Here is a 26,653-nt window from a genome sequence, read left to right as displayed (position 1 = left end):
CTGGTGATTGATTCTAAATTACCCTTATTAAAGTCTGGGCTCGTGAGCAGAGCTTGGATGGTGGGGGATGGGGGTGGGGGGTGGGGGGGTAGGGGGGTAGGGCCTGACTGGCAGCACAAGGGGGTGCAGAGTTCTGGGAGGGCTTGAGTTAAGGCTGACCCCAGAGGGAAGCAAGCCCATGGCCCATCCCAGAAGTGGGGTATAGGCCCTAATCAGTATTATCCCCCACCCCCAACCCCCACCCCTCAGATTTCTCCCCAGCACCCCAAACCCCCAACCCTCATCACTCATCTCAGAAAACCTTGCTCCTGAAGAAGTGCGATGACCATGTTGGCAACAGGACAGACAGAATCCAGAGTAGGCTGCAAAGCAACCAAACACCCAGCTTCACCAGCACCCAGGCATGTAAGCCCTGGCCGGTGGCTTGACATCTCCAGGCCTTCTTCTAAAGGGTAGAATGCCACCAGCGTCAGAAGGCTCAAGGAGACCACAGGCTGGAGGATCAGCTCCAATCCTTGGGCAAGGCCCCAGGCCATCTCCAAGCCTGAGGACTCCCATCTGTGAGCCTGGAAGGCTGCCGGGCGGATCGGGCGGATCGTCTCTTTAGGGCTCTTCCATCCCTGAGGTCCTATGTAAACATCAACAGTCACCGACTCTGGGCCAGGATGTGTGTGATGAATGCTACGCAGCTGAGGGGCTCCCCAGCTGGGAGGAAAGGGAGACAGCCCGGTGTCAGCTTGTTCTGGGCGATACCTCCAATAGCAAGGTCTCTCTGGGGTTCCAGGACTGGAAGGGCCTGAAGACTCATCAAGTCTGATCTACTACCTCCAGACTGGACCACAGGCTGCCAAAAACAGCTCCAAAGAACCAAAGTCCCGGTGAACTCAGGACCACGAGGCAGCGGAAAGTGCTTCCTCTAATCCGGCCTCAGCCCTGCCTGTTGCAATGGGCAGTTCTGGCCCAAGTTCTCCTTCCTAGGGCAGACCCCACCCCCGGGGCTCTACTTTGGGTCATCCATGATCTCCATCCCCCTCAAAAGCAGTCCCTCAGTGAGACCAAGAAAGGCACAGGAAAAGAGCGAGACCAAAGCAGGTGAGTGGAAGAGACTGCTCTTTGCAGGAGGAGCCCACGTCTTACCAGGCACTTGACTGATCTGTATTTTCTCAAAGAACTCTGAGGCAGAGGTACTCTTAGCTCCTTTTAAAGAGGTGGCAACTGAGGCTCAGAGAGGTTAAGTGAACTTGCCAGGATCACACAGCCAGAAATCGGCAGAAGCAGGATCTCAACCCTGGTCCAGTGGGCTCTGGGGCCCCTGTTTCTTTCACTACTTCAAGCTGCACCCTCAGGTTTGGAGACCGCCCCCCCAAAAAGAGACATCATTCAAGGCCCAGGTGGGGACCCAGAGATAGGAAGAAGGCAGACCTCAGGCAGCTGGGGCATGGAGAACATTCTCCACTGGGTATAAAAGGCTGCCACAGGCATTCCCCACCCTCCAGCCTCTGCAGCCAGGTAGGGAAGGGGCCAGATCACTTGACAGGGGCCACCCTCACCCCATCCCCCAGCCGGGCCCTCAGCCATTGCTGCTCAGACTCCCCCTGTAATCACGGCTTCCTGTTTGGCGCTGAGACTAGGCCTGGTCAGTGGGGGGAGGGGAGCGGACGCCCCTCTGGCCAGGGACTGCTCTGGAGGGAAGGAGGGGGGCCGGAAGAGAGGCTGACCCAGCCTCCTGGAATCTTGGGAGGCTGGGAGCCAAGGCAAGAGGAGGGGGTGTCAGTCAACAAATGTTTACTGGGCGGGCGCTGGCCTGATGTTCCCAGGATGCGGTGGAATGTTATGGGGACAGCAAGACTCGCCAGGTGGTCCAGCCCAGACCCTGTTCTCTGCTTCAGGGGGCAGTTGCAGGGTGAGCAAGGGCCTGGACCCAGTGACAGCTCCTGGCTCCAGCCACCCCGCCTCCCCACCCTATCCCCGACACAAAATCACAGGGCTCCCAGCAGCTGGGCTGGAGCCCAGAACCACAGGGCCTCTGTCCCACCCAGATGTGGTGGCCGCCCCTCAGTGTTCAGACCACAGGCCCCCACCCGCCCTGTGGCCCCCTGGCGCCTCCCGGCCCATAGGCACACGCTTGGACCCAGCAGGTCTCTGCCAGCCTCACTGTCCTTCAATGTTTCACCCCAACTCGCCTCCACAGGAGACAACACAGAGCCCCAGTCCGGGCTCCAAAGTTCATAGTTTTGGCTTCCTTCCTTCCTTCACTCATTCACTCTTCATTCATTCAAGTCACTCCATTCTGGGTGAGGCACAGTGCTGGCCGTGGGGGTGCAGCAACGAGCAAGGTAGCCAGAGAGCCTCCCCAAGGTGCTCACAGTCTATCCAGAAAGTGTCTGACCCTTCTCCAGACTGCTGTGTGGCCTCCAAGTCACTCCCTCTCTCTGAGCCTCCGTCACTCCGGCCAGAGGGACCCGTAGGTGTAAGACGGCCAGGATTCAGGGATGGGGTGATAGGGACGTAGATCGGGACTCCACACAACTTTCTAAGAGTCAGAGAGGATCAAAGGCAGGCCTGGTCATCTGTGCAGAGAATCAGCCCCAACACTGGGGGCATCCGGGGGGTGTCCAGGGGGCATGTTCACTTTTTAGACCCTTCTCACCCTGAGGTTCTAAACACTCCCCTCTCCTGGGCCATGTCACATGACTCAGACACAAGCCTCTCCCCCCAACCCCCGCATCTTGTTGACTGCCTGCAGTTTATGAAGCTCTCCCTTGATTCATTCCCCCAAGACCCTCAGAAGAGCTCACTTATGGATCACCGAGCCTTGAGACATGGTGGGGGAGCAAGAGCTCCAGAGCCAGGCCCTCCCCCACCTACCACACATGTAGCATCACCCACCGCCAAGGCTACAGCGAGAATTAAAAGAAAAAAGACAGGGGGCATGCCTGGCCCAGAGCCTGGCAAGGAGCAGGCATTCATGAAGCAGGTAATGTCGGCGTAATTGGGGAGTAGGGACGGCTAAAAGGGAAGAACCTTGCCCAGGATCACATGGCAAGAGAGATTGAAATTGGGACTGCAGCCCGGTTCTATTAGCCTGCCCGGCCCTGGCTCAATCCCGCTCTGCCACTTTCCAACTGTGTGACATTGAGCAAGCTGCTTAACCTCTCTGTGCCTCAGTTTTCCCCATCTGTAAAATGAGGGTTCTAACAACTCCTACCTCCAAAGATTATCATGAGGATTAAAAGAGCCAATACATACCAAGTGCTCAACAGGCATGGCTCATTAGCATTAGCTGCTCTTGGATGCTGCCACCCAAACCAGGGCCTCGGCCCCTGTTCAGCTCACCACCTCCCAACCCCAGCTTCCTCCGTCTGCTCCAGCCTGAAGGAATCCTACTTCAGCCCCCTCTGGAAGGACTCATCCCTTTCCCCTCCCTTTCAGCAGCTCTGGGGGGTGGTCCCAGCTCCGCAGGGAAGGGCAGGAGGGAGGCCTACACTCAGCAGGACCTGTGGCTTTGAGGGTGAGGGGAGCTCTGTTTCTACCTTCTCCCCTCCATAATGACCCTCTCACCCACCCACCACTGCCCCGGCATTTTCCAGGTCTCAAGTCCAAAGCTGCCCCTGCCCCAGCACTGCCCTGGGGCCTCCCGGGACCCTACATCCCAGTCCATGGGATGGGACAGCCATTTGTTTTCAAAAACACCCCATGCCAAACCCTATTATGAGGGAACAAGAAACACACTGAATTCACAGTTGGGGGACATTGTGCTGCTCCCCAGGGAGCAGAAGACACCAAGTTCCAATCCCAACTTGGCCATGAGAATGATATGAGCCCCCCACGCCCCCCAGTAGCAGTTCTATGCATCAATATTGGTCCCCAGTTGACAGGTGAGAAAGCTGAGGGTCAGGGCAGGCTACAGCTTGCTCAGTGTCATATGGCACATAGCTTAGCTTGAAACCTTCTCCTTCAGGAAGCCCTCCCTCGACTCCCTCCTAGAAAGGACCCATGTCTTGAGAGTGCACTGGCAGGCTGTGCTGGGTCTAGCCCAGGAGCTCATCTTCTCGTCACAACATCCCTGTGAGGCTGGCACTGTCACAGTCCCTATTTGACAGACAAGAATGTGGAAAAGGAGAAAGCCCTTACTCAAAGTCTCTGTCCCCAAGTCCCTGCCATCTTGGGTGCTAACAATTACGGATCCCTAAGGTATCCCTGTTGTCAGGGCCTGACCTGGAACCGCCCAGGGGTCCCCCAACATTTAAGTTTTACAGTGAGGACAATCTCGCCCTGGCAACTCAGTGTTCACAGCCAACCAGAGCAGCTGGGGGGAGCGGAGTAGGGAGCTCCTGGATGCTTGACATCATGGGGGTGGGGAGTGAGCAGGAACCACCAGGGCTGGGGGCTTCAAAAGAATTCCGCGGGCACTTCCCTGGTGGTCCAGGGTTAAGAACCCACCTGCCAAGGCAGTGGGTACAGGTTCCATCCCTGATCCAGGAAGATCCCACATGCCACTAGGCAACTAAGCCCGTGCACCCCAAGGCCTATGTTCCACAACAAGAGAAGCCATGGCAATAATAAGTCCACGCACAACGAGAGGGTAGCCCCTGCTCGCTGTAACTAGAGAGAGCCTGCATGAAGCAATGAAAACCCAGTGCAGCCAAAAATAAACAAATAAAAGAATTCCCTGAGTGGTCTCCTCTTCCCATGTCCCCACCCTTCCACTTCCCACACCTACCAGCTCCCAATCACAGAAGGACAACCTTGTCAAAGAACAAGAAAAGACCATTTGCCGAGGGTCTACTATGTGCCAGGCACCACGCTAAGAGCTTTACATATTAACCCCATTTGTTCTCCTATCCTTCCAGTTTTCACAGGTGGAAATGAAAGCGCAGAGAGGTTAAATCACTTTCTCAAGATCACAAAGCCATGAACTCCCACCACTGGGAATTCACACAAGACTAAGTGATTATCTAAGTCCCTTTCAGCCCTGATCATCCAAAGAACGCAATTTAAAGCTAAAATTTCCAGGATGTCCACACTCTAGGTCTTTCTGGGTAGACTTAAGTATAATACAACAACCTTAGTGACCCTGAAGGCAGACGTCCCTCAGAGTCATAGACAGCTGGCTTCTCAGAGACAGGACGCCAGGACACACACACACACTCCCCAGCTCACCACGTGCAGCTTGAATGAGACCTGTTACCCCTACTGAGGCCATCCTAGAAGCTGCCCCGTACATACACACACACACAAGCTCCCTTTCAAGCTGGTGAGCACCTTGGTATCACCCTTCCTGAGTCCTTCCCCTGCCCTGAGTCAGCCACTGCCCATCCCAGTGATGCCCTTGGGGGTCCCCACCACGGAGGCCACTCCTGAAGCCATCCTGATTGGGGCTCTTCTGATCTAACTTCAGTCCCTCCTGATGCAGGCATAATACCCTCTTCTTCTGGTGCCAAGCCCCTGGCCCCTGGGCACCACCCATTAACCCTTTGGCTCCCAGGTCAGATGAGTCGATGTCCCACCTCCTGGAAAGGTGTGAAGCCTGGAGAAGACAGGGGCCCCCCTCCGCCACCTCATCTGGAGCCCCGCCCCTCCTCTCCTCCACATCCAGTGCCTCCATCTGAGCCTCCAGACCCGCGACCCTGGGGGTTGGCTTTATCTGCCACCCAGCGCTGGGTCGAAGCCATACCCACTCCACCTGGCCCTCAGACCTGCCTCACAGAGACCTTTCACTTCACGGTATGCTCACTTCATTCCTTCCACCGCCTCGTGGCGCACAGACCATGAGCCTGGTTTTATGGATGAGGAAAAGTTCTACGAGGGGCGTGAGCTGCCCAGGGCTCACCCAGCTCAGGGTTCCCGCTGGGCTACCGAGTCTAAAGCATGGCGTCGGCACCCCTTTTCATTCATCTAGACATCAAACGTTCACCGAGCACCTCCTGTGGGCCAGCACACACGGCATCTCATTTAATCTCTCAGGAGGGTGTTATTAGCCCCATTCTGCAGAGGGGAAAAATGGAAGCTCAGACAGGTGAGACGAGTTGTCCAAGGTCACACTAGAATCAGGGGTGAGAGCAGGATTGGAACCCAAGGCTGTGTGATTTTCAAGTCTCTGATTCCTAAGATGGTCTTCCAGAAGTGTAGCTGAGAAAGGGACCCAGTTACCAGGATGGGTTGGATCTCTGTCCTTCCCAGGGACCTCTTTTCCTCACTCCATCTGGGGGAGACTTGGGGATGAGGCACCCAGCCCACGAGCCCCAGTACTCAGCCTGGCATTCAACACTTCCCCACCCCACCCCACCCAGCTCAAAGCCCTCAGACAGATGGGGAGGACTGAGGAATAGCATGTCTGTCCGAAAAGCCCCTGCCCAACCTCCTCCCATTTCACAGACTTGAGGCCCAAAGAGACTTGCAGGGGCAGAGTAGGCACCTGGGGGGTTGCCTGAGAGGCCTGGGTTCCTCTCACCCTGGGGAATGGGGGGTGCCAGGCATAACTCCTAGAACCAACCAAGGGAACTAGAAGTCTGCCCAGTTCATGGCCAGGCCAGGCTCCAGACACGTGCCGATGGGGAACTCACTTGGGACCTGGGTTCCGCAAGGAGGAGGAGGTGGCCTTTCTTCCTGCTGCCCCTGATGGAGCCAGGACTGAGCCTGCTGCAGTCAAAGAGACACTGAGGGGTCAGGTCATACATGTATACTAACGGCTACCAGAACACGCGCGGCCCTGGAGAGGTGCGTGCTCCATGCACCGGGTCAACCATACACCTGCCTGCACACGCTTGCACACACACACACACCACAGAGGCCTCCCCCCAACACAGTCACCCCCTGCAAGCACACTCAGCATGCCCAACGGTCTCCAGCCCGGCCCCGGGTGCACACAGAGACAATGGGTCACCCTGACACGACCACACGCAGGTAGGGCACGGGGCCCCTATCCTCAGGGACGGGCTGGTCCTCACGCCTCATCCTTCACGCGTGCACACCCCACGGGTCCCAGCACCCTCCACGGAGCTGGCCACACACGCGGTCATCCTCACCCACCCCCTCAGGTCACCTTCACACAAGTCACCCTCCTCCCCTCCCCCTCCCCGGGCCGCCCGCCCCCCCACACACCGCCCCCGGCCCTCCTGCAACGACCCTCGGAGGGAAGAACCGAAAGCACACCCTTCTCCCCCGCAGGAGGAGGCGACCCCATTCCCTAAAAGTGGCCGCGGTCCGGGCACACCCACGAAGCACCAAGCCACGTCCGCTCAGATCCGAGACACGCCCAGCGCGGCCCCGCGCCCGGACCCCCCCCGGGACCCCAGGCCGCCCTCGGGGAAGGGTCCCCCCGCCGGCGGGAAAACTAGCCCCCGGGAGGCACGGGCGGCCAGGCACGGGCTCCCCGCAGGCCGGCGCGGGGCGCGGGAACGGGAGGCACTCACCCCCGCGGCGCGCCCCGCCAGCAGCAGCAGCAGCAGCGGAGGCAGGAGCAGCCCGCGGGCCCCGGGCCCGGCCGCGGCCCCGGCTCCGGCGCCAGCCCCGTGGGCGGCCCCGGCGCGGTGCGGCGGCCCCGGCTTCATGGCGGCGGCGGCGGCGGGCGCCTTTGTTCCCGAGGCGGCGGCGGCGGCGGCGCGGCCCGGCGGCTGGCCCGGCGCGCTCTCGGTCGGGGCTCCGGCTCGGCGGCCCGGCTCCGCCCGGCAGCTCCGCGCCCACGGCTGCCGCGCCCGCAGGAAGCGTGCGCTGCCGCCGGGCCGCCCCCAGCGCGGGGGGCGGGGCGCGGAGGGGCGGGGCCGGCGCGGAGCGCCCCCCCGCCGCCGGGGTCCCTGCGCGCCCCGCGCTCCGCACGCACCCGCCCGCCGCGGGATAGGGGTGCCGAGGAAATCGTGCGAGCGGGGACGGGTCGCCGGCCTCACTGAACCTCGCTCTGGGGACCGGGACCCGCAGCGCGCGCCTCCCCCGGCCGTCGCGGGGCTTGGAGGGGGAAGGACCCCGCGTGGAGGTGCGGGGTACGACCTGGCTCGTCAGAGTCCGTGCAGATGGGTCTCATCTGCTTGGCCGTGGGTACCCTCCCGCTAAGGGTTCACTGACTCTCCCAGGACCCATCAGCCCATCTAGCCGATCCACAAGAGGGGGCCACAGGTCATCCGAGTTCATTGGGCTTTGATGTCTCCAGGACACGGGTGGGCAGCGGGACCGCAGAGCAGGCCTCAGTCTCCCCTCCACGCCAGCGGGTCGCTGGGTGGACAGGCCTGGCCAGGTGCTTCTTACCCCGCAGCTCTGTGACCCCAGGCAGGCGCTGCCCGCTCTCCCAGACTCGGATTTTTCACTGTAGGCTGCAGACCCTTCTGCTCCCAGCGCAGGTGGTGTGAAAAGTATATCCCAGATGGGGGGGGTGTCCCGAGCTGTGGTCATTTTCCCTTGGGTGCTCATCGTGGGTTTCTCTGTGGCTTTTATCTCCGCCTGACATATGAGGCACTTCGCTTACCCTCTGGGGTCTCCCGCCACTACACCAGAGTCCCAGGAGGGCAGCAGCTTGGTTGTCTTGCTCACTGCTCTGCCCCCAGCACTGCTCTGGTGCAGAACAGCGGTTCAGTGCCGATTCGTTGGATCAGTGAATGTGTTTTCCGCTCACTGCCATCCACCTGTTTTGGAGGAAGAAGGGTATAGATATGCAAAATGATAGGATACTGAAATAGGAACTCCCCAGGTGGGTAGGTGACCAATATGCTACTGGAGCCCTTGGACTGCAAGGAGATCCAACCAGTCCATTCTGAAGGAGATCAGCCCTGGGATTTCTTTGGAAGGAATGATGCTAAAGCTGAAACTCTAGTACTTTGGCCACCTCATGCGAAGAGTTGACTCATTGGAAAAGACTCTATGCTGGGAGGGATTGGGGGCAGGAGGAGAAGATGTATGAGATGATGGATGAGATGGCTGGATGGCATCACCGACTCGATGGACATGAGTTTGAGTGAATTCCGGGAGTTGGTGATGGACAGGGAGGCCTGGCGTGCTGGCAATTCATGGGGTTGCAAAGAGTCAGACACGACTGAGCGACTGAACTGAACTGAAGCCCCTGGTCCATGCCAAGTACTTAACATGAGTGACCCCATAAAGTAGGTGCTGTCAATATCTCCACTTCCTAGATGGGAAACCGAGGCCTGGAGAGAGAAGATTATTTGCTGGCCCTGGCCGGCTGAAAGTCTCTGCTCCCAGCCTCCCTTTCCCCAGACCCAGTGCAGGGCCTGCCGTCAACCAAGGGGAAATCATTGAGCTAAAATTGGAACAGTTCCCCCCAAGGAACAGGAAACTGAAACCAGGACTGATGGAGCCAGTAGGGGAGAGTGCCGGGTGTGGACCCGAGGAACAGACCCTGGCACCAGCCATGGTTTGGGGTGTGGAATGAATCTGGACTGGTCCTTCCAGGGGCTTGAGAGGAGGATCAAAGGACAAAGGTCAGCTCAGCATCAAGTGGAGCTTCATTAGGCGTTCCCTGCAAGGGAGCTCACGAGAGCCTCATCCAGATGCCCTTGGACAGAGATCTGAAGAGGAAGGCAGGGCAACTTCAACACTCTGAGATTCAAAAATCCCTAGGACTTCTGAGCTCCCAGCCTCTGGGAACCCCATTGCCAAACCTCTAGGAACTCCGACCATAGGCCCCTTGGGAAGATGGCTGGAGAGGGGCTGACGGGGCCCAGAAGAGGGGGAGCTGGTTCCAGTTGAGGCAGCACTGCCTGGAGTTAAAGAGCTCCGACTCAACTGGGCAAACACTTGGGTTCAGACCTCCATTCTGTCAGCTGTGAGCTGGGTGACCCTGGATGAGTGAGTTTACCCCTCTAAGCCTCAGTTTCCCAACTGTAATGTGGAAAACACGACCACATGGTCACTCACTTATTCATCATCCAAAGATAAAGTGGGTGCCGTGTGTGCCAGGCCCAGGGCCGCGTGCCAGGTTGTAAAGATTAAATGAGCTCTTCTGGCCATTGAACTGGGGGTTCAATAAAGGTGGCTCAATCATGTCCAACTCTTTGCGATCCTATGGACTGTAGCCCACCAGGCTCCTCTGTCCATGGAATTCTCCAGGCAAGAATACTGGAGTGGATAGCCATTCCCTTCTCCAGGGGACCTTCCTGACCCCATGATCAAACCCTGGCCTCCTGCATTGCAGATGGATTCTTTACTATCTGAGCCACCAGGGTGGCTGAGATGATGCTTATTAAGTAAGGGACCCAGATATAAGGATAGTTACTTCCCAGAGGGGCTGCCACAGGCCCAGGGAGCAGACTGGGTCTGAGAAGCCCCCAAAGGGCAGACTTGGAGCCAACAGGGTCAGGGTAGGGCGTTTGAGACGCCAGATATCCGCTCTGTATAAGGAGGGACTTTGGAACAGCTGGAACTGGCCTCAGATGGCACTGGCTACTCTGAGTAGTGAGCACTCTAGGCAAGTAGACGAGGCTCAGAAAACTAGCCATCAGGGAGGCCATTAAGACAGTCCCCATGCACAGAATGGGCATGGCCCACCTTTAGAGGTCCCTGCCAGTTCTGAGACTTCTGGAAGCTGTGGCCCTCTTCCCTGACGCCCCAGGGAGGGGGCAGGCTCTTTGGCCTGGGCAGGCCCAGAGCGCCCCCTGCCGCACCTCAAGAGATACTGGTCCCAGCCCAAGCTGAGCCGTGTCTGAGCCCCGAAGGTCTCATTCAGCCCCTCACCCCTCCCGCCTCCCCAACCTCGCTCTCCTTGGTGTTCACAGCTGCACACACAGCGTTCCAGTGCCTGACGTTCCATGTGGTCAGCACCCGCCTCCCCATGGCTACCTGTGCACTGGAGCCGCACCCCAGCTTCTCAGGGTCTCCCTTACCTGCGATCACCATCCACACAGGCATCTGCTCCGCCCCACTCGGACAGCACAACTCCCGTGGCCCGCTTGGCCCCTCGGGGGAGCCTTCCTGACTCCCTCAGGTGGGGCTTAACCCCCACCCAGCCCACCCACGCCCAAGCCAGCACCCTGGACAAGACCCAAGCTTGCCCTCCCAGCCCTTTCAGTCTCTACTCTCTGTCACTCCCCGCCCCACTCCCACCGCCCGCCCACCCTAAGTAGGAGGCCTCAGTACCCCCAAAGGACAATGGAGCAGAGCTGATTAGATACCAGGCGCGGCTTAAAAATGCACATCGCCTGTAGAGCAGCTTTATCCCCACTTTACAAGGGATGACCCACAGCCCAGAGAAGTTAGGAGATGTGTCGGGGTCACCCAGCTGGTGTGGGAGAGCTAAGCTCTTGACCCTGCTCTCAACAGTAACACTGCAAAGGCAGGTCCAGAGGTCTGTCAAGGGAGGCATTTGATGAGGGAGGTTAAGAGGCGGTGAGGCGATTCGCACTGTCACATGGACACAACCAAGTTGTGGATGCACTCAGAGGAGCCTGGAGACCAGACGACCCGGCTATAGGCACGCAGAACGGCCAGGCCTTACCACCCACCCCATGCAGGCCTTTCTTTGCCCTAGCCAGGCCGCCTGGCTCCAGCAAGGCAGCAAAAGGGAAGTGGAGGCCTCCGCTGGAATCTCTGAGCTCCAGGCCTATGTGGCATTTCCAGGCCTGGAACACAGGAGCTGCTCGCCAATCGTTGCCTGACTCCACCTGCTCCCAGAGATTTGGCTAAACAGACCAGCTTTTTGGAACTCACATTGCCATGAAATGATGAGAGCCAGGACCTCCTGAGGGCTTGCCCTTCGCCAAACACCATCCAGGGCACCTGCCAGCGGCGCCCTCCCTACTCCTCTTGCAGCCCAGGATTCGTGTACCACAAAAACACTTGCCTCCTAGCGTCGTTGCCCAGAGGAGTCTACCAGTGACGCCTGGCACGCGAGGAGCGGGATGCATGGGTTTGCGCCTTCCTTGGTCACCAGTTTCCAGCTGGGGAAACTGGGGCCCTGAGAGGCTTAGGTGACTGGCCCGGGGTTGCACAGCCAGGAAGTTAGGGGGCTGACAGGGGTCCGCTGTGCTCTTCCCTGTGGCCACACAGGGGACTTTGTGATTCTCACCAGCCCTCCAGCTCAAGGCAGTCACAGGTGTGGGAAAAGCAGTCTTTGCCTTGCCTCGGCTTCCCCTGACTCGCCCTGCCGCTCCGCACCTACCTTCTCCCATCAGAACTTCCCATCTTGCCCAAGACTCACGATGGAGCCAGAGCCCGGATTTGCTTCCGAGAAAAGCCCGAATGACAGAAGTCCTGACATGTCATTGACCCCAAAATCAGGAAGTGAAAGAAGGTTCTGGCAAGAAGGCTCCGGGTGGAGCCCACAGAGAGAACTTGGGAAGGCTCGGGCTGTCTGTCTGCTGATCCAGCAAGTAGAAGAGTCACGGGATAAGCTGAGTGGCTGCTGGGAGAGAGTCTGCAGGGCCTGGGTGGGAGCGGGAGGGCTTGGTCCCCATCTGGGGGAAGCCCCCTGCCCGCCAAGGGGTCTGCCTGTGTGAGGGTCTCAGAAGGCCATCCTCGGGCTTTTCCTGAGCCCACCATGTGCCAGGGACTTGAAGGCACTTCTCCTCAAGATGAAGAGTGGGTGATGCCCCTGGGCACACAGCTGCCAGGCATGGGGCTAGGATTTGAACCCAGGCCTCTCCTAGGTCTGTGAGCTCAGGGGTTGCAAACCAAGGACCCACAGGGTTCTTGGGAGGCCCCTCGGGCAGGTATGGAGGCAGGGGAGGGAAGAGGGGGAGAGAGGAAGTCCAATTCTGTTTCAGATGAGTGACCTGGGAGCCAGAGAGCAGGCCTAGGCTGGTCACCTGAGAGGGGAGAGCAGAGGTCACAGAGACCCCAAGTGGGGCAGGTGGATGCGGAAACCTTGTTTCTGGGTCCATCTGGCCCAGGTGCCAGACCGACAGGGGCCCAGGGGAAGGTGGAAGGGGAGGAGAAATTGCCTAAAACAACAACTGTTCCAGGAAAGAGGCTCTGACCTCAAGCTGGGTGGGGATGAAAACGGGGGTGGACCCAACTCTGTGGGACCCAAGTTTATACAGTTTGAGGGGATCATGAATACAAGATTAGAGACTGGCTTTGGAAGGGGGTTGTGCCGGTGAGGGTCCCCAAAGCTTAAGCTTCACGTGTTTTACATTCGTCTGAACAGAAGCCCACAGCCCAGCCAGGTACCCTCAACTGAGTCCAGCAGTCAGCAGAGGAGCCTGGGCAGGGAGGGGTTAACCCCGCTCTGAGGGCTCGGTATCCTGGGGGGAATATAGGAAGGCTTCATGGTGGTGGCACCTCCACTGAACCATGGTGGGCCCACCTCTGAGAGTGGGTGCTCTGAAGTGGTCGCACTCAAGGCTCCGCCCCCCTGAGAGGAGGGCTCCTAAAGTCTTGAGCTCGAGCTAGAGGCTTCCAATGTCATTATGTGTGGATGAGGCCAAGAAGAGTCTGGAGTTCGCTTGCTGCAACCTAGAATGACAATATGTAGGATCTTGAGTTGCTCTCCTCACTTCCCCTCCTTCATCTGCCCATTTCACAGGTTAGAAAACTGAGGCCTGAAAAAGCGGAAGTGACTGATACACAGTCAGCCTGTGGCCGAACCCAGGAGGCTTCGTCATCAGCCTTGGGCTTTGCTTTACCCACGCTCCTCGCCTAGACCGATTGCTCTGTGGTTTGCAAAAACTCGAGGTAGGACCAACCCCATAAGAAAGACCTCATTCATGTCCAAGACTCTACCCATGGTGGCCCCTTCTAGCCAGTCCAGGGTCACAGGGCTCGGAAGTGGCTGTTGGGGCCGGGGGAGCACACACCTGCCCTCTTCCCTTTGAGTGGGGAGGGGAGGGAAGAGGGGAAGGGCCAGCAGGAGGAAGAAGAAAAGGAGACCGGAGGGAGAGGCAAGGGCCCTGCCGTACCAGAAGCCATTTCACTCACACACCCCCGTTCCTGGGAACAAATTGCACATTTGGAGTCATTTTCCTGGAAAAAAAAAAAGCCTCTCTAAAAATATATTTTCTTTCTCACCTCATCCTGGGGCTAGAGCAGCCCAGCTGGGCAACAACCAAAAAACCTGGTGGAGGAGAGTGACCTGGAATTGGAAAAGGGGTGGGTGTGAGGGGAGAGTGAGGTGGACCGAGGAGGCCGGAGACCCTCCTGACCCCACGCCGATGGAAGAGGAGAGAACACGACCGTCACCAGGACACGTCATGCATGTTGTGGGGCTTTCCTCTTTGAGACCTCAGAGACCAGCAAAGCTCGCCCTCAGGTTCCTGAGCCCCTGCAGAGGGCCAAGTAGGCTCAGATCTAGGTGCTGAGGGAGCTGCCGTCCCAGGGCTGGAGGTGGGCAAGGAGCAAGGACAGTCAGCCCTCCGTATACATGGATTCAGCCCACCTCGGATGGAAAATATTCAGGAAAAACAAATTCCAGAAAGTTCCCAAAAAAACCAAACCTGAATTTGCTGCAACTATTTACCTAGCATTTACATTGCATTAGGTATTGTAAGTGTCAGTCACTCAGTCGTGCCTGATTCTTTGAGACCCCCATGGACTGCAGCCCACCAGGCTCCTGTGTCCATGAGATTTTCCAGGCAAGGACACTGGAGTGGGTTGCCATTTCCTTCTCCAGGGGATCTTTCCAACCCAGGGATCGAACCCAGGTCTCCTGTACTACAGGTGTATTCTTTACCGACTGAGCTACAAGGGAAGCCCATAAGGAATCTAGAGATGTCTTAACTGTGTGCATGGAAGCATCACGAAGTCGCTCAGTCGTGTACGACTCTTTGCGACCCCAGGGACTGTAGCCTACCAGGCTCCTCCGTCCCTGGGATCCTCCAGGCAGGAATACTGGAGTGGGTTGCCATTTCCTCCTCCATGGAAGCATGGAACTATGCAAATATTTATGCTGTTCCATATAAGGGACTTGAGCCTCAGTGGATTCGGGTATCCACAGGGGTCCTGGAACCCACCCTCCAGGGATGCTGAGAGGTGACTGTAACCGCATTCATGTGGGACTCATGGCTCCCTGCTCCGTTCCTCACCATCTGTGTGCCCCGAGCAGGTCACTCGTCTCACCCTGGGTCTCAGTCCTTTCATCTATAAATGGGTCAGATCTGGGAACACCAAACTTAGTTCCCAGCTCCCAGCGTGGGGCCCTGGGATGGGGCATGTCGGAGGGCAGAAGCGGGGAGGGTCTTGGGCCCCTGGGCTCTGAGGAGAGGAACTCTGGGTCCAGTCCTAGCTCTGCTACTTCCTGGCCAGTGACCTGAGACCACCGTCTTCCCACGGAAGTTGGAGTAACTGCTCCTTCCTCCCAGAGTTGGAGGCAGGTGAACAGGTAACACAGGGCAGCTCCCTGCTCAGGGCATTGGCCAATACTGGCCATTATTTTCCAGTCATTCCTGGCTTGGTCCACTCCAGGCCCAAGGGGTGTGGGCCAGGGAACCCTCCTGAGCCTGAGAGACAGAGGCTGACCTAGCCCTGGCACAGGACAGCTGTGGTCTCCGGGGAGTCCCTGGCACAGCCGCACCCCAAGACACGTCTCTACCCGGGGCTCCGAGGAGCATCAGGAAGTTTCCTGGAGTCCTCGCAAGGGGGCAGCTGGTAGGGGTGGCATGGCCAAGCTCTCCAAGGCCAAGACAGAGCAGGGTAGCGTGTGCCTCACAGGAGAAATGAGAGAAATGGGCCTTCTGATTTGCCCAGAACCATCCTGGCCTACACCAGTGTTTGTGCTGTGCATTAGTTATCTACAGCTGTGTAACGGATGACCCTCAACACAGCCACTTAAAACAGCGACACGCACTGACTGTCTCACCCAGTTTCTGTGGGTCAGGAGTTCAGCAGCAGCTGAATAGGTGGTTCTGGTTTGGGGGGTCTCCCATGAGACTGCAGTCAGGATGTCATCGAAAGCTAGAAGAGGGCTGGAGGCTCTGCTTGCAAGCTGACAAGTGTGACTGATGTGTTAATCCTGGTCAACGGCAGGGGCTCTCAAGTCCCTATTACCAGCCTTGCCGCAGAGTGTCTCCTACAAAATGTCCCAGAGAGAGCAAGCTGGAGCTAGTGTCTTGTGTGGGGGAAGTCACACCCTACCCTTTGCACAATGTCCTATTGTTTGCAGGCAGCCCTCTTCCACGCAGAACACATGAGGATAAGAACATCAGGAAGTGGGGCCACCTGGGAGGCTGTTTCCCCATGAGGTAATAATTCAGTGCAACCACTTTCATGCTTAAAATTGTCCCAGTTTAGAGGATAAATTAGTCACCCTTGTGAAAATTCCAAGGTCTCCAACATAAAGCAGGGAAAAATAGGGCAATAATAATAATAGTAACAACTCTCATGTGTGGCTTGCATGTGCCCAGCTCTGTGTCGAGTGTTTCCAGAGTGCCCTAGGAGGTGGAAGGACTATTATTCTCCTGCATAAGAGGATAAATGACTCACAGCAGTCCCAGAGGGCTGGTAGAGCTGGGATTTGAAGCTAGGCACCCGTGGGTCATAAAAGGCTCAGTTTTCATTGCATGAAAGCTTTGATGCATAAGCCAGAGGTGTACCCCCTAGAGAGGCACTAGGGCCCTGGGTCACACTGACAGAGGCTTGGGGCCACCCTTTATTTTGGGGGGCTCCAAAATCACTGTAGATGGTGATTTCAGCCATGAAATTAAACGACGCTTCCTCCTTGGAAGGAAAGTTAGACAACCTAGACAGAATATTAAAAAGCAGAGACATTACTCTGCCAACAAAGGTGCATCTAGTCAAGACTATGGTTTTTCCAGTGGTCATGTATGGATGTTAGAGTTGGACTATAAAGAAAGCTGAGCACCGAAGAATTGATGCTTTTGAACTGTGGTGTTGGAGAAGACTCTTGAGAGTCCCTTGGATTGCAAGGAGATCCAACCAGTCCATCCTAAAGCAGATCAGTCCTGGGTGTTCATTGGAAGGACTGATGTTGAAGCTGAAACTCCAATACTTTGGCCACCTCATGCAAAACTGACTCATTTGAAAAGACCCTGATGCTGGGAAAGATTGAAGGCAGGAGGAGAAGGGGATGACAGAGGATGAGACGGCTGGATGGCATCACCGACTCAATGGACATGAATTTGGGTAAGCTCCAGGAGGTGGTGATGGACAGGGAGGCCTGGCTCCTGCAGTCTATAGGCTCACAAAAAGTCAGACATGACTAAGCTGAACTGAACTGAACTGGGGCCACCCTGCTCACAGGACCAGCTCTCTGGCCTCATACCAACCCTGTAAGAGTGGCAGGGCCGGGCTACCATGCCAGGTGACAGTTGGGGAAACAGACTTGCCAGCGGTTACATGTGAGTCCAAGGCAAAGCTGTGAGCCAGATACACTGCTGTCCCAAGCCAGAGTGAGGGACTAGCCATCTGCCCAGCAGAAGCTGGGGAGGGAGGGAAGTGGAAAGCTTAGTCTTAGGGCACATGCCAGACTTCAGGTCCCTGGATGGGACTCTTCACTCCTGAGCCCCCCAAGCCAGGGAAAAGCCATCCCAGCCCTCACCCTGGACCCTTGAGCCCTTAGGCTTCTATAAGGCTTTCTTTAGGCAGCAGCACCCTCGTGTGGCTACTGCTAGTAACTACATGAAGCCACAGGTTTCCTCCCTGTAAAAATGCTTCACTCTCTAGCGCCTCCTGCCTGCACGCTAAGTCCCTTCAGTCCTATCTGACTGCCACCCCGTGGACTACTGTAGCCCGCCAGGCTGCTCTGTCTAGTGCCTCATGCTTCTCCAAAAACTCAACTAGAAAAGAGAGACCAGCTATCCCTGGAGCTGATGGAAGGTGGCAAGAGCAAGATGGCATGGACAGAGCACTGAGCTTGGTTTCAGGAATCTTCAGATAAAATGCCATTTCCTTCTCCAGGGGATCTTCCCAACCCAGGGATCGAACCCAGGTTCTCCTGCATTGCAGGCAGACGCTTTCTTTACTCTCTGGGCCACCAGGAAGAGTAGTCTCCTGGAGAAGGAAAGTGGCAACCTACTCCAGTACTCTTGCCTGGAACATCCCATGGATGAAGGAGCCTGGTAGGCTACAGTCCATGGGTTTGCAAAGACTTCACTTTCACTTTATCTTATTGCCTAAGGCTTTCAAGAGGATCAAAGGCATCCAGATATGAATGTGCTCTGTAACCTGTAAAGCCCGGTGTGATGGAAGTATTCTGTTGTCATCAAAGTGCGATGGAGGGACATGTTGGAGGGACTCATGATGGAGGTCTCTTCTAAGAGACCAAGAATGTCGGTTTCCATATGGTTGGCAGCCCAGGACCTCATATCCTTGGATGGACTTGTTAGCAGCTGGTACTGGCAGTCAGTCAAATAAGGAGGTTCAGCCTGCACCCTGAAATGCAATCCTGCAGAGGGAGGGGTCCACCCCAGCCCCAATCCCTCCCAGGAGATGCCAAGGGAAAATGCTTCAAGCCAAGCATTGGTTTGACCCAAAGACTTGCATCAGAACCCAGCACTCATTTCCATATCTACAAGATGAAAACCACCACATTCCTCGCAGGACTGTTGTGAGAAATGAGAACATGTAAAAACTATCTCTTGGGTGCCTGGCCCAGAGTTAGTTCATGACGAATGACTTTACGTCCCCGGTGGCTCACACGGTAAAGAATCTGCCTGTGATGTGGGAGACCTCTGGGTCAGGGAAGATCCCCTGGAGAAGGGAATGGCTAACCACTCCAGTATTCTTGCCTGGAGAATTCCATAAGCAGGAATTTTGACTCCATGGAGTCAAAAAGAGTCGGACACGATTGAGCGACTAACACTTTTAAACTTCTTTACATAATGGACAAGGATTGTTTGATTCACCAAAACCTGTACACAAACATTTGGAGGAGTGCTATTTATTAAAAGGTAAAAAACAATATCATTTATTGCACCAATGTGCCAGGCACTCTGCTAGGCTACGTAATTCAGTTCATCCTCACAGCCAACCTTGGACATGAAGTACTGTTTTCCCCAATTTCACAGAGAAGAAAATTTGGACTCAGAGAGATGACCCAGTAATAAAGGGCAATTGGGATGAAAACCTGCATTTTTCTGACCACAAAGGCCTCAAAGACACAGGGTTGAAGTTAAGATGGTGGAGGTATCACATTTCCAACTTAGCACCTTGCTTTCTTACCACTAAAAAACACAAAACATTTCTCTCTAAATGCTGAGTAAAAGGAGAGGGGAAAAAGAGTACAAAATCTAAGTATAAATAGTCCAGGTAGAAGAGAAAACCTACATTGAGTAGCTCTTCAGTTGCAGGCACTTGACATGTTTATTTTTATTTTCTGCCTGAGTCTTGGTGCAACACGAGGGGTCCAGTCCCCCAACAAGGGATCGAACCTAGGTACCCTGCATTGGGATCATAGTCTTAACCACTGGACCAACAGGGAAGTCCCTTGACATGTTTATTAACAATTCCATCTTACTTCAGCTTCATGAGGTATTACTTCAATCTTAGAGAAAAGGAAACTGAGGATCAGAGAGACAAAATTACCACCTCAAGGTCACAGACTGTAGACTCATGGGAGAGAAAGAAATCCAAGCCTCTTGTTTTTGCCTGCTTTGTTCATGGGCTCTGCAAAGGTCCAGTAAAACCATAATTGTCTAAAAGCTGTTAATGTTCCACGATGTAAGAACCACTTCACATACACTCAATTGATGGCCTTCCATCCATTTCCAGCAAGGAATTCGGTTAAAGATCAGGTAAAGGGACTACCGGTGATCCAGTGGTTAAGAATCTGCTTCGCGATGCAGGGGACAGGGGTTCAATCCCTGGCTGAGGAACTAAGATCCCACAGGCCACAGGGCAAATAAGTCCACACACCTCAACTACTGACCCCTTGTGCTGCAATTAGACAAGCCTACGTGCCCCAACAAAAGCTTCTGCGTGCCGCAACTAAGACCCGACACAGCCAAATAAATACACAAATGCTTAAAAAGATCAGCTTAGGGTTAGGGAGCCACATTTGAACCCTGGTCTGATTGCAGAGCCACACTACTCAGAGTCACACACACCTCCAGCATGTTATCTCTATGGCCTCGGAAGAGGGTTCGGGAAAAACTCCATCACAGCTGCTACGGCAAAATCAGGTTCTGGACTTGAACCCTCCACTGTCTCAGCTCCTTTCCCCTCCGTTTCTTCTCAGACCACAGGGGCTGCTAGTGACCGTCCCTCATCCTTGGGAGGGGACCCTGGGAAGTCCCTTTTCCATCTACCCTGAGGCTCCACTTCCAGTGCCCCTGGCTGAGGCCATCCTGTCGTTGCCAACCAAGTTTCAGTGGTGGTTTCCTGCCAAAGCTGCTCCTGGAGCAAAGATGGTGAAGAAGGGGGGGGGGGGCATTTCTGGCACAGATGGCGGGTATTTCAGTGAGCTAGAGCCTCCTGAACTCACTGCTGGAAGAGGTCCCCAATGTGATACTAAGAAGAGTGAGCTAGGGACAGGAGCAACCCAGCCAGGAGAAAGGAGAGGGGACCTCAGGGCCAGGAGGCCTTCCCTACCACCCTGCCTCAGAAAATGAGGAGACATTTAGCTTAGCCAGGAGACATTTATAATCTATTGGATTCTAATACAGGCCCTTTGGGCTCACAACAGGTGCAGAGCTCAGAGAGTGCAAATGAAGAGAACCAGGCAGATAGCGGGGGTCAGGGCTTTTGAGGATGCTCCCTGTCATGGGCACCCAAGAAGGTGAATTTTCTGATTTTTCAAAAGAAGTTGGACATCGTGATGCATGTGGGATGTCTCTGATAAACCCTCTCACAAAACAAAAACAAAACAGAAAGAAAGAGACACAAACAAGAAAAGGGCTGTCTGCTCTGGGGCACTATATTGGAAAAAATAATAATAGTAATAAAGCACAAACTCAGATTCCAAAGTTCTGTATTTTTCAAAATAAAGATCACACATTGTTTAGAGACAATCTACACAAGAGTTACAAAAAATAGTTGCCCAGGCATAAGCATACACAGGTTTGTTAATTATACACATATGGTTACAAGTGTGCTTGCAAAAAAGTTCATTGGAAATATACACAAGGCTCTGAAAATGTACACCGTGTAGTGTTACAATTCTATATTCAAACAAGGAAAATTGACAGTATGTTACATTCACTTACAAGTAGACAAAATGCAAAATACAGTTCATCTTCTGTACAAAAAGGAAGGGCAATTCACACTTTACAAGGTGAGAGGGGCTCTGATTGTAAGGAAAGTTAGGGCGGGGTTGAACTTTGCACGTCCTTTTGACTGTCACAAAATAAGCAAAACATTACTTTTTTAGGATTAAAAAAAAAAAACCACTAGTGTGAACTGAATCATCTTGAATAACATTTAGAAAGGATCTCGCTACTATCTGACTAGGTGACAAATAAAACCAAGCTATTTTTTTTCCTTTTTAAAAGTTAACTAGGCTGTATAAAGAACATTTATTCCTTCAAAAGAAAAAAAAAATTTACTTCTGGTTGAAATTACAATTTACAATATACAACACTATATGCTACGACCATAAAAGGTGTGAATATACACTGAATGCACAGGGCTGGCTAATTTTCTTTTCTTACCAAAAAACGTGTTTATGTTGATTCAAACTTCTCCACATTTACATTACAGGTATACAAATGTACAATTGTACAATCAAAAGTATGTTCGACTACTAGGGTACATTATAGATACAGATTAGACATCAAAACAAGAAAATACTACAAATTTGTATATATGCAAAGTCTACACCAAGTATACACTATATATTTATAGAAGCAAGACCAAAAGCAGAGTTGGATTTTTTTTTTTTCTCATGCTAAATAATCAGATTTTTGCCTTTCAATGTTAACAGAAAAAAATCCAGTAGGCAGTAAACAATCGTACCTGCCTGGCCTTGAAAGACATTCTGGGTGCTCACATCTCCTCCTCACAAAACGGACTACACTATTTTCTTCAGCATAATAGTCTCCAAAAAAGGCAATTTTCAGAAGTTTCATAAACTTAATGTCATAAACTGAGGCTTTTGCAACTCTGAAATGATTTTCATTATATATATATTTATATATATATATTTTTTATAAACATTGTTAAATGCCAGTTTGGGGTCATTTAACTAAAATTCAGACTTCTCAGGGTTTTTTTTTGTTTGTTTTTCTTTTTTACTAAAATGAGGACGTGGGGAAGAGCTATTTGCAAAACTTGCCAGTGAGGCAAATGAGTTAAAAACCTTTTTTCTTTTTTTTTTTTTAACTTTTTTGTTAAACCAACCACCCTGAAAGTTTCCACATGTGGAATATAGATACAACATTGAACAAAATATGTGGCCTCCCATGTACACTGGTTACCTATGTACAAGTATCCTATACACCAGTAAAACAACAGGGCAATTAGTCAATTAAAAAAAATAATTAGTACATGTTATGCGTAATAAAATTAAACAAATTTACAAAGGCTTTTCCACTTGTGGATTTGATTCCTTTTTTGGGGAGGAGAGGGTAATCCTGGAGCAACCATTTACCCATTTTTGGATTCTACACTGGAGCATTTCTGGTTGCTGGTTGGATTCACCAGTGGGCCGTGAGTTCAGTGGGAATGAGGGCACGGGGTGACACTGCCTCAAATGATACCATTAGGGGGGCCACAGATGGGCCCCAAGTCAACGCCATTCTTCATGTAGTATTTCTCCAGCTTGGCCAGGATGTGCTTGCCGTAAGTGTACTTGCGAAGAGTTGCGATGTGGGGCCGGATCTACAGAGAAAGCACAGTCTGTGTTACTCTGGCCAGGGACAGGCTCAGGGGGCTCCAGGGTAACTTGCTCCTGGACACCACGAGGTACCAACAGGTACACATACCCCACAAGCAACATCTTTCAGTAGCTCAGCCTGAGCACCTGAATTCACGAGCTACACTGACCCAGAAGATGAGGAGAGTGGCTCCTGTCCTGAGCGCTGATGCAGGAAGTGAGGGCTCTGGAGGTCGGACAACCACAGACCACTTCCAGGACAGCGTGTGGAGACTGGCATCCCGTGACACGACCACACCATCCACCGCCGGACGGCAGCCCCTGAGGGAGCCTCTCGGCCCCACGGCTCTCCTGAGCAACAGGGGCTGCTTTCTGGGGACCATGAACCCTTGCCCTCATCACCTGACCCTGCTCTCCGGCTCACAGCGAATCACAGAAAGCTACTAATGATAACAATAAAAACGATTAACACAAGCCAAGAACCGTCCACTTTGAAGCCTCGTAGAGAGGTGTGATATCATCCTCGTTTCACTGACGAAGACACGGAGGCACGGTGGCTAAGTCACTCACCTAAAGTCCGACAGCCCCCACTGTCTGGCTGCTCCTCTCACAGCTCTGCTCCAGCCTCACCCTTCACCTTAGCCCTACGAGCATCTCTTCCGTTCCCCGCTGCCCACCCCCACCCTGGGGCAGACCCATACCCGCAAGTCCCGTGCATCCCACACAACTCGGGAGGTGCTTCCTCTCTGGAACCACCTTTCCTTGTTGGTGACCTCACAGAGCCTTCTACAGACCTCAGCTACAACACACTGCGTTCAGAATCATTTGTGGAACCACCAACATGCCACAAAGACAGTGAAGACCCACAATATTGACCTGCTTCCCCATCACAGCTCCCCAGGTACTCACTCAACACAGGACAACATGCCAGGGAAGATGGACACTCTCAAGCCTGAATGTGCCATGCAGACTGCTTTGTCTGTTTAGTTGTGCCCTCAAAGCAAGGAAGGGTCTGGTGGCTCCAGAAACCACTGCTGTAACCCACACAGGACACAGACCCGTATCAGCTTTACACTCTCACCTAGGAGCCAGCCTGGGAACTGTGCACAGTCCTTGGCTTTAACTCTGAGCTATGGCACCCAGACCATTTGCCCAACCCTCCTAAATAAACTCACTTGCAGAAAGGACATCACACTACCATTTGGGTTGCAATCACGACCACACACATAGCTGATGCTTTGGTCCTTAGTACTCGAGGCTCCAAACCCCTCGCTTTTGGCAGCTCTGCTTTGGAAACTAAGTGAAATTCAATTCCTTCACCTGTCTGTCCCCAGGCCTGGCCCACTGATGAGGCCAGCCACCTGACCTCCGCATCTGCCTTCCTCTAGACAAACACTAACAATGTGCAACTACAACACCGCTGAACTCCCTCCTGCACTTGATCTACAGGGAAATGGAAAGCAGCCTGTTCCCCTCAATGCTGCCTCTCCCTAAAATGGGTATGCCTAGCTGTGAAAGAGCAGAAGTCAGGCTTTGCAGATTCTTAGGACTCCCCCTCCCCTCTCAACTCCCTCAATCAAACCAGCTGCAAAGCCCCATTCTGTCCACTCTTCTTGAATCTCAAAATCGCCACTCCCCTCCTGGCTTAACTATTTCAACAATCCCCTGTACAGCCCTCAACTGCCTCCTTTCCTCCAAGCTACTCATCAGCCAGGACCACTATTTGAAACCTAAAGGTGATTCTGGCACCACAGTCCTGTCCCACTGAACCTGCTGTGCTTCTCCATTTAAATACGCCGCCTTGCCTCCCACTTCCAAGCCTGCACACACTCGGTTCCCTCCACCTGGAAAGGTTCAGGGCTTTTTTCAAATATTGCTCTCGTAGGGAGCCTTCTCTGTACCCCTGTATCAGAAGAGGCACCCTTCCACATTCTCATGGCCCTCCCCAGTATTTCCCCAGCGTCAGTGTAACTGTCTACAACACTGCTGGGCCTACCAACACAGTGCCCTGGTGAAAGGAGAGCACATGTGCTTGTAGGTACCTGGTAAATGAATGAACTCCCAATGTACTCTGTGTCACCTACATTCCCTCCGCCCTCGCCAGCATCTTGACAGGCCCATCTCAGTCCCACAGCGTAAGCACTCTGGACTCCCCAGCCTTCCACTGCCATCGCCAACACCAGCATGGTGTCCTGTTTCGAACTGGAGGTGGTGGGTGCCTCGTCTGGCTCAGAACTTGAGTCCAGAGTAAAGATTCTCATTACCGAACTCTGTTCTCAGAGAGGGCAAGTGGCTCATCACTGCCAGACCATGGTCACCCCCTCCTTCGAGAAGGGCTGGGTGAATTCAGAGCCCAAAGGCTGAGGGCTCCAACGGGCAGAACCCAAGGCTCAAGGTACTGCCTCCCGCAGACACAGTGCGGCCTGCACACCCGCCTGGCGGCTGGCTGGGCTTCCCCAGCCCCGTGGTCTGTGTGGGGCCGGCTGGACCTCCTCCATGGCAGCTCTGAGGCCGTGAGCCTCTTCACGCGCTTTCTGTGTCAGCTCCCACTCACAGCACACAACACCTCAGATTTCTGTCCCATTTTTTCCTACCTCCTCTGTAGCCTGGACTTCTCCTCCTACGAAGTCTGCCCTCAAAGGCGTGAGCACAGGCGCTCACGTCACCCCTCCCCACGTGTGCTCTGTGGGCAGTGCTCAGTCTCAGCTATCTGTGTGCTGGCGACTGGCACACAGTGGGCACCAGGTCAGTGTGCCAGACCAGGTGCTGCCTTAGGCGGGAGCTTGTTCAGTAAACGGTGGTGGAATGAACGATAAGAGGGAGGAAAGGAAATAAGGTAAGGAGGTTGATCTGCTAGACTGAGAAGCTGGTCTCCTGGGAGCCAAGAGGTAGAAGCATGGCCTGAGGAACCGGGAGGGGACTCCCCCACAGAGACCGAGTTTAACATTCACACCAGTGAGTTACTGACGGAGGGGCAGCAAACACAGGGAGAGTGGCCGCTCCAGATAAAAGGGTAAAGAAGTCACAATCCAGTGACAAACTGTGCAAGCAGCAGCAAGATGCCCACCCTCCTTCAGAAGCGAGGGCCAACTCCTCCTCTGACTGAGACCTGCACAAACGCCTACCTTGTGCATGACGATCTTCCTCTGAGCTGGCTCTGCCACATCGATCATCTTCTGGACCACGTAGTTGGCATACTGGTCCTTCATCATGGTGTATAAGGCACTGTGGGGACCATCGTTCATGGTGCACACCTCGTCGATAAGCACAGCACGCTCTGTACGGGAGGCGTGAGTGACACACTTCTCCACAACGTTGCTGTAAGGAGACAAATCCAGGGCCAAACCTTAGAGGGACCTCGTTAGGCTGTGGTTATTTGGCCTGAGCTCTGACCTCAAGGTCAGCAGCAAATGAGGCTTCTTGGAAGATTAACTCCTCATCTGTTTGGCTCTATGAGACCCTATCTTTGCCATCTGTGATCTCCAACATCAACAATGGCCAAGCACAGGTCATGGAGGGTACCAGACCCAATCATCTAACAGGGGAGGGTAAACCCACGTAAGTAAAGGTTCATACAACTGGTTATGAACTGAAAATAGGTAATGAACATAATTTCAACAGGCATCAACATCTATCAATTCTCTCCTCACCTCTGTGAGCTTAATGGGGCCAAGAACAAGTTTCTCTCACATCTAGATCCCTAGTGCCATGCACAGAGCTAGGCAGTTAAGAGAGGCCCTATAGACTTGCTGAGTGAAGGCAGACACAAGGAGAAACCACAGTCATCAGTCAACTACTTCACACTGTCTCTTAAGAACAAGAAGGACCCCCAGGTGTGTCCGCATTTCTTAACACTTCACAGATGTCTCAACCTCAGAAAGGAAAAAAAATAAGAAATGCAGTTACTTAAATCAGAGTTCCTCTAAAATCCAGAGGGACTGGCTGCAGAAGCTGATTAAATCACATCCAGCCATGCTAAAGGGCGCTCCTCACCCAGGAGTGATTGAT

The 26,653-nt window shown here is 54.0% G+C and overlaps 2 protein-coding genes and 1 non-coding gene across 11 annotated transcripts in view; all 3 read right to left on the bottom strand.

The window, feature by feature from the left end:
• The window catches only part of SDC3 (syndecan 3), a 38,502-nt gene extending 30,949 nt beyond the window's left edge, over nt 1-7,553 (bottom strand). The window contains exon 1 of the mRNA XM_068968507.1: nt 7,416-7,553. Within this exon, the coding sequence (XP_068824608.1) occupies nt 7,416-7,553 (138 nt within the window). The remainder of the gene's footprint in view (nt 1-7,415) is intronic.
• Nucleotides 7,554-20,838: 13,285 nt separating this feature from the next.
• Nucleotides 20,839-26,653, bottom strand: part of PUM1 (pumilio RNA binding family member 1) — a 124,356-nt gene continuing 118,541 nt past the window's right edge. For all 9 annotated transcript variants that reach the window (XM_068969001.1, XM_068969004.1, XM_068969007.1 and 6 more), the window contains 2 exons: nt 25,771-25,963; nt 20,839-22,650 (listed from right to left, as the gene is read on the bottom strand). In XM_068969001.1, coding sequence (XP_068825102.1) covers nt 22,519-22,650; nt 25,771-25,963 — 325 coding nt within the window. In that variant the 3' untranslated portion in view covers nt 20,839-22,518. The remainder of the gene's footprint in view (nt 22,651-25,770; nt 25,964-26,653) is intronic.
• LOC138077297 (small nucleolar RNA SNORD103/SNORD85) lies at nt 24,869-24,953 on the bottom strand. Its single transcript, XR_011144745.1, has one exon. It is a non-coding gene; the product is annotated as a small nucleolar RNA SNORD103/SNORD85 (small nucleolar RNA).

Source organism: Capricornis sumatraensis, chromosome 3 (genome assembly GCF_032405125.1).
Source record: "Capricornis sumatraensis isolate serow.1 chromosome 3, serow.2, whole genome shotgun sequence".
In the NCBI taxonomy this organism is placed as follows: domain Eukaryota; kingdom Metazoa; phylum Chordata; class Mammalia; order Artiodactyla; family Bovidae; genus Capricornis; species Capricornis sumatraensis.
Note: the sequence above shows the minus strand (reverse complement) of the source record. Positions and strands in the feature narration are given on the sequence as shown.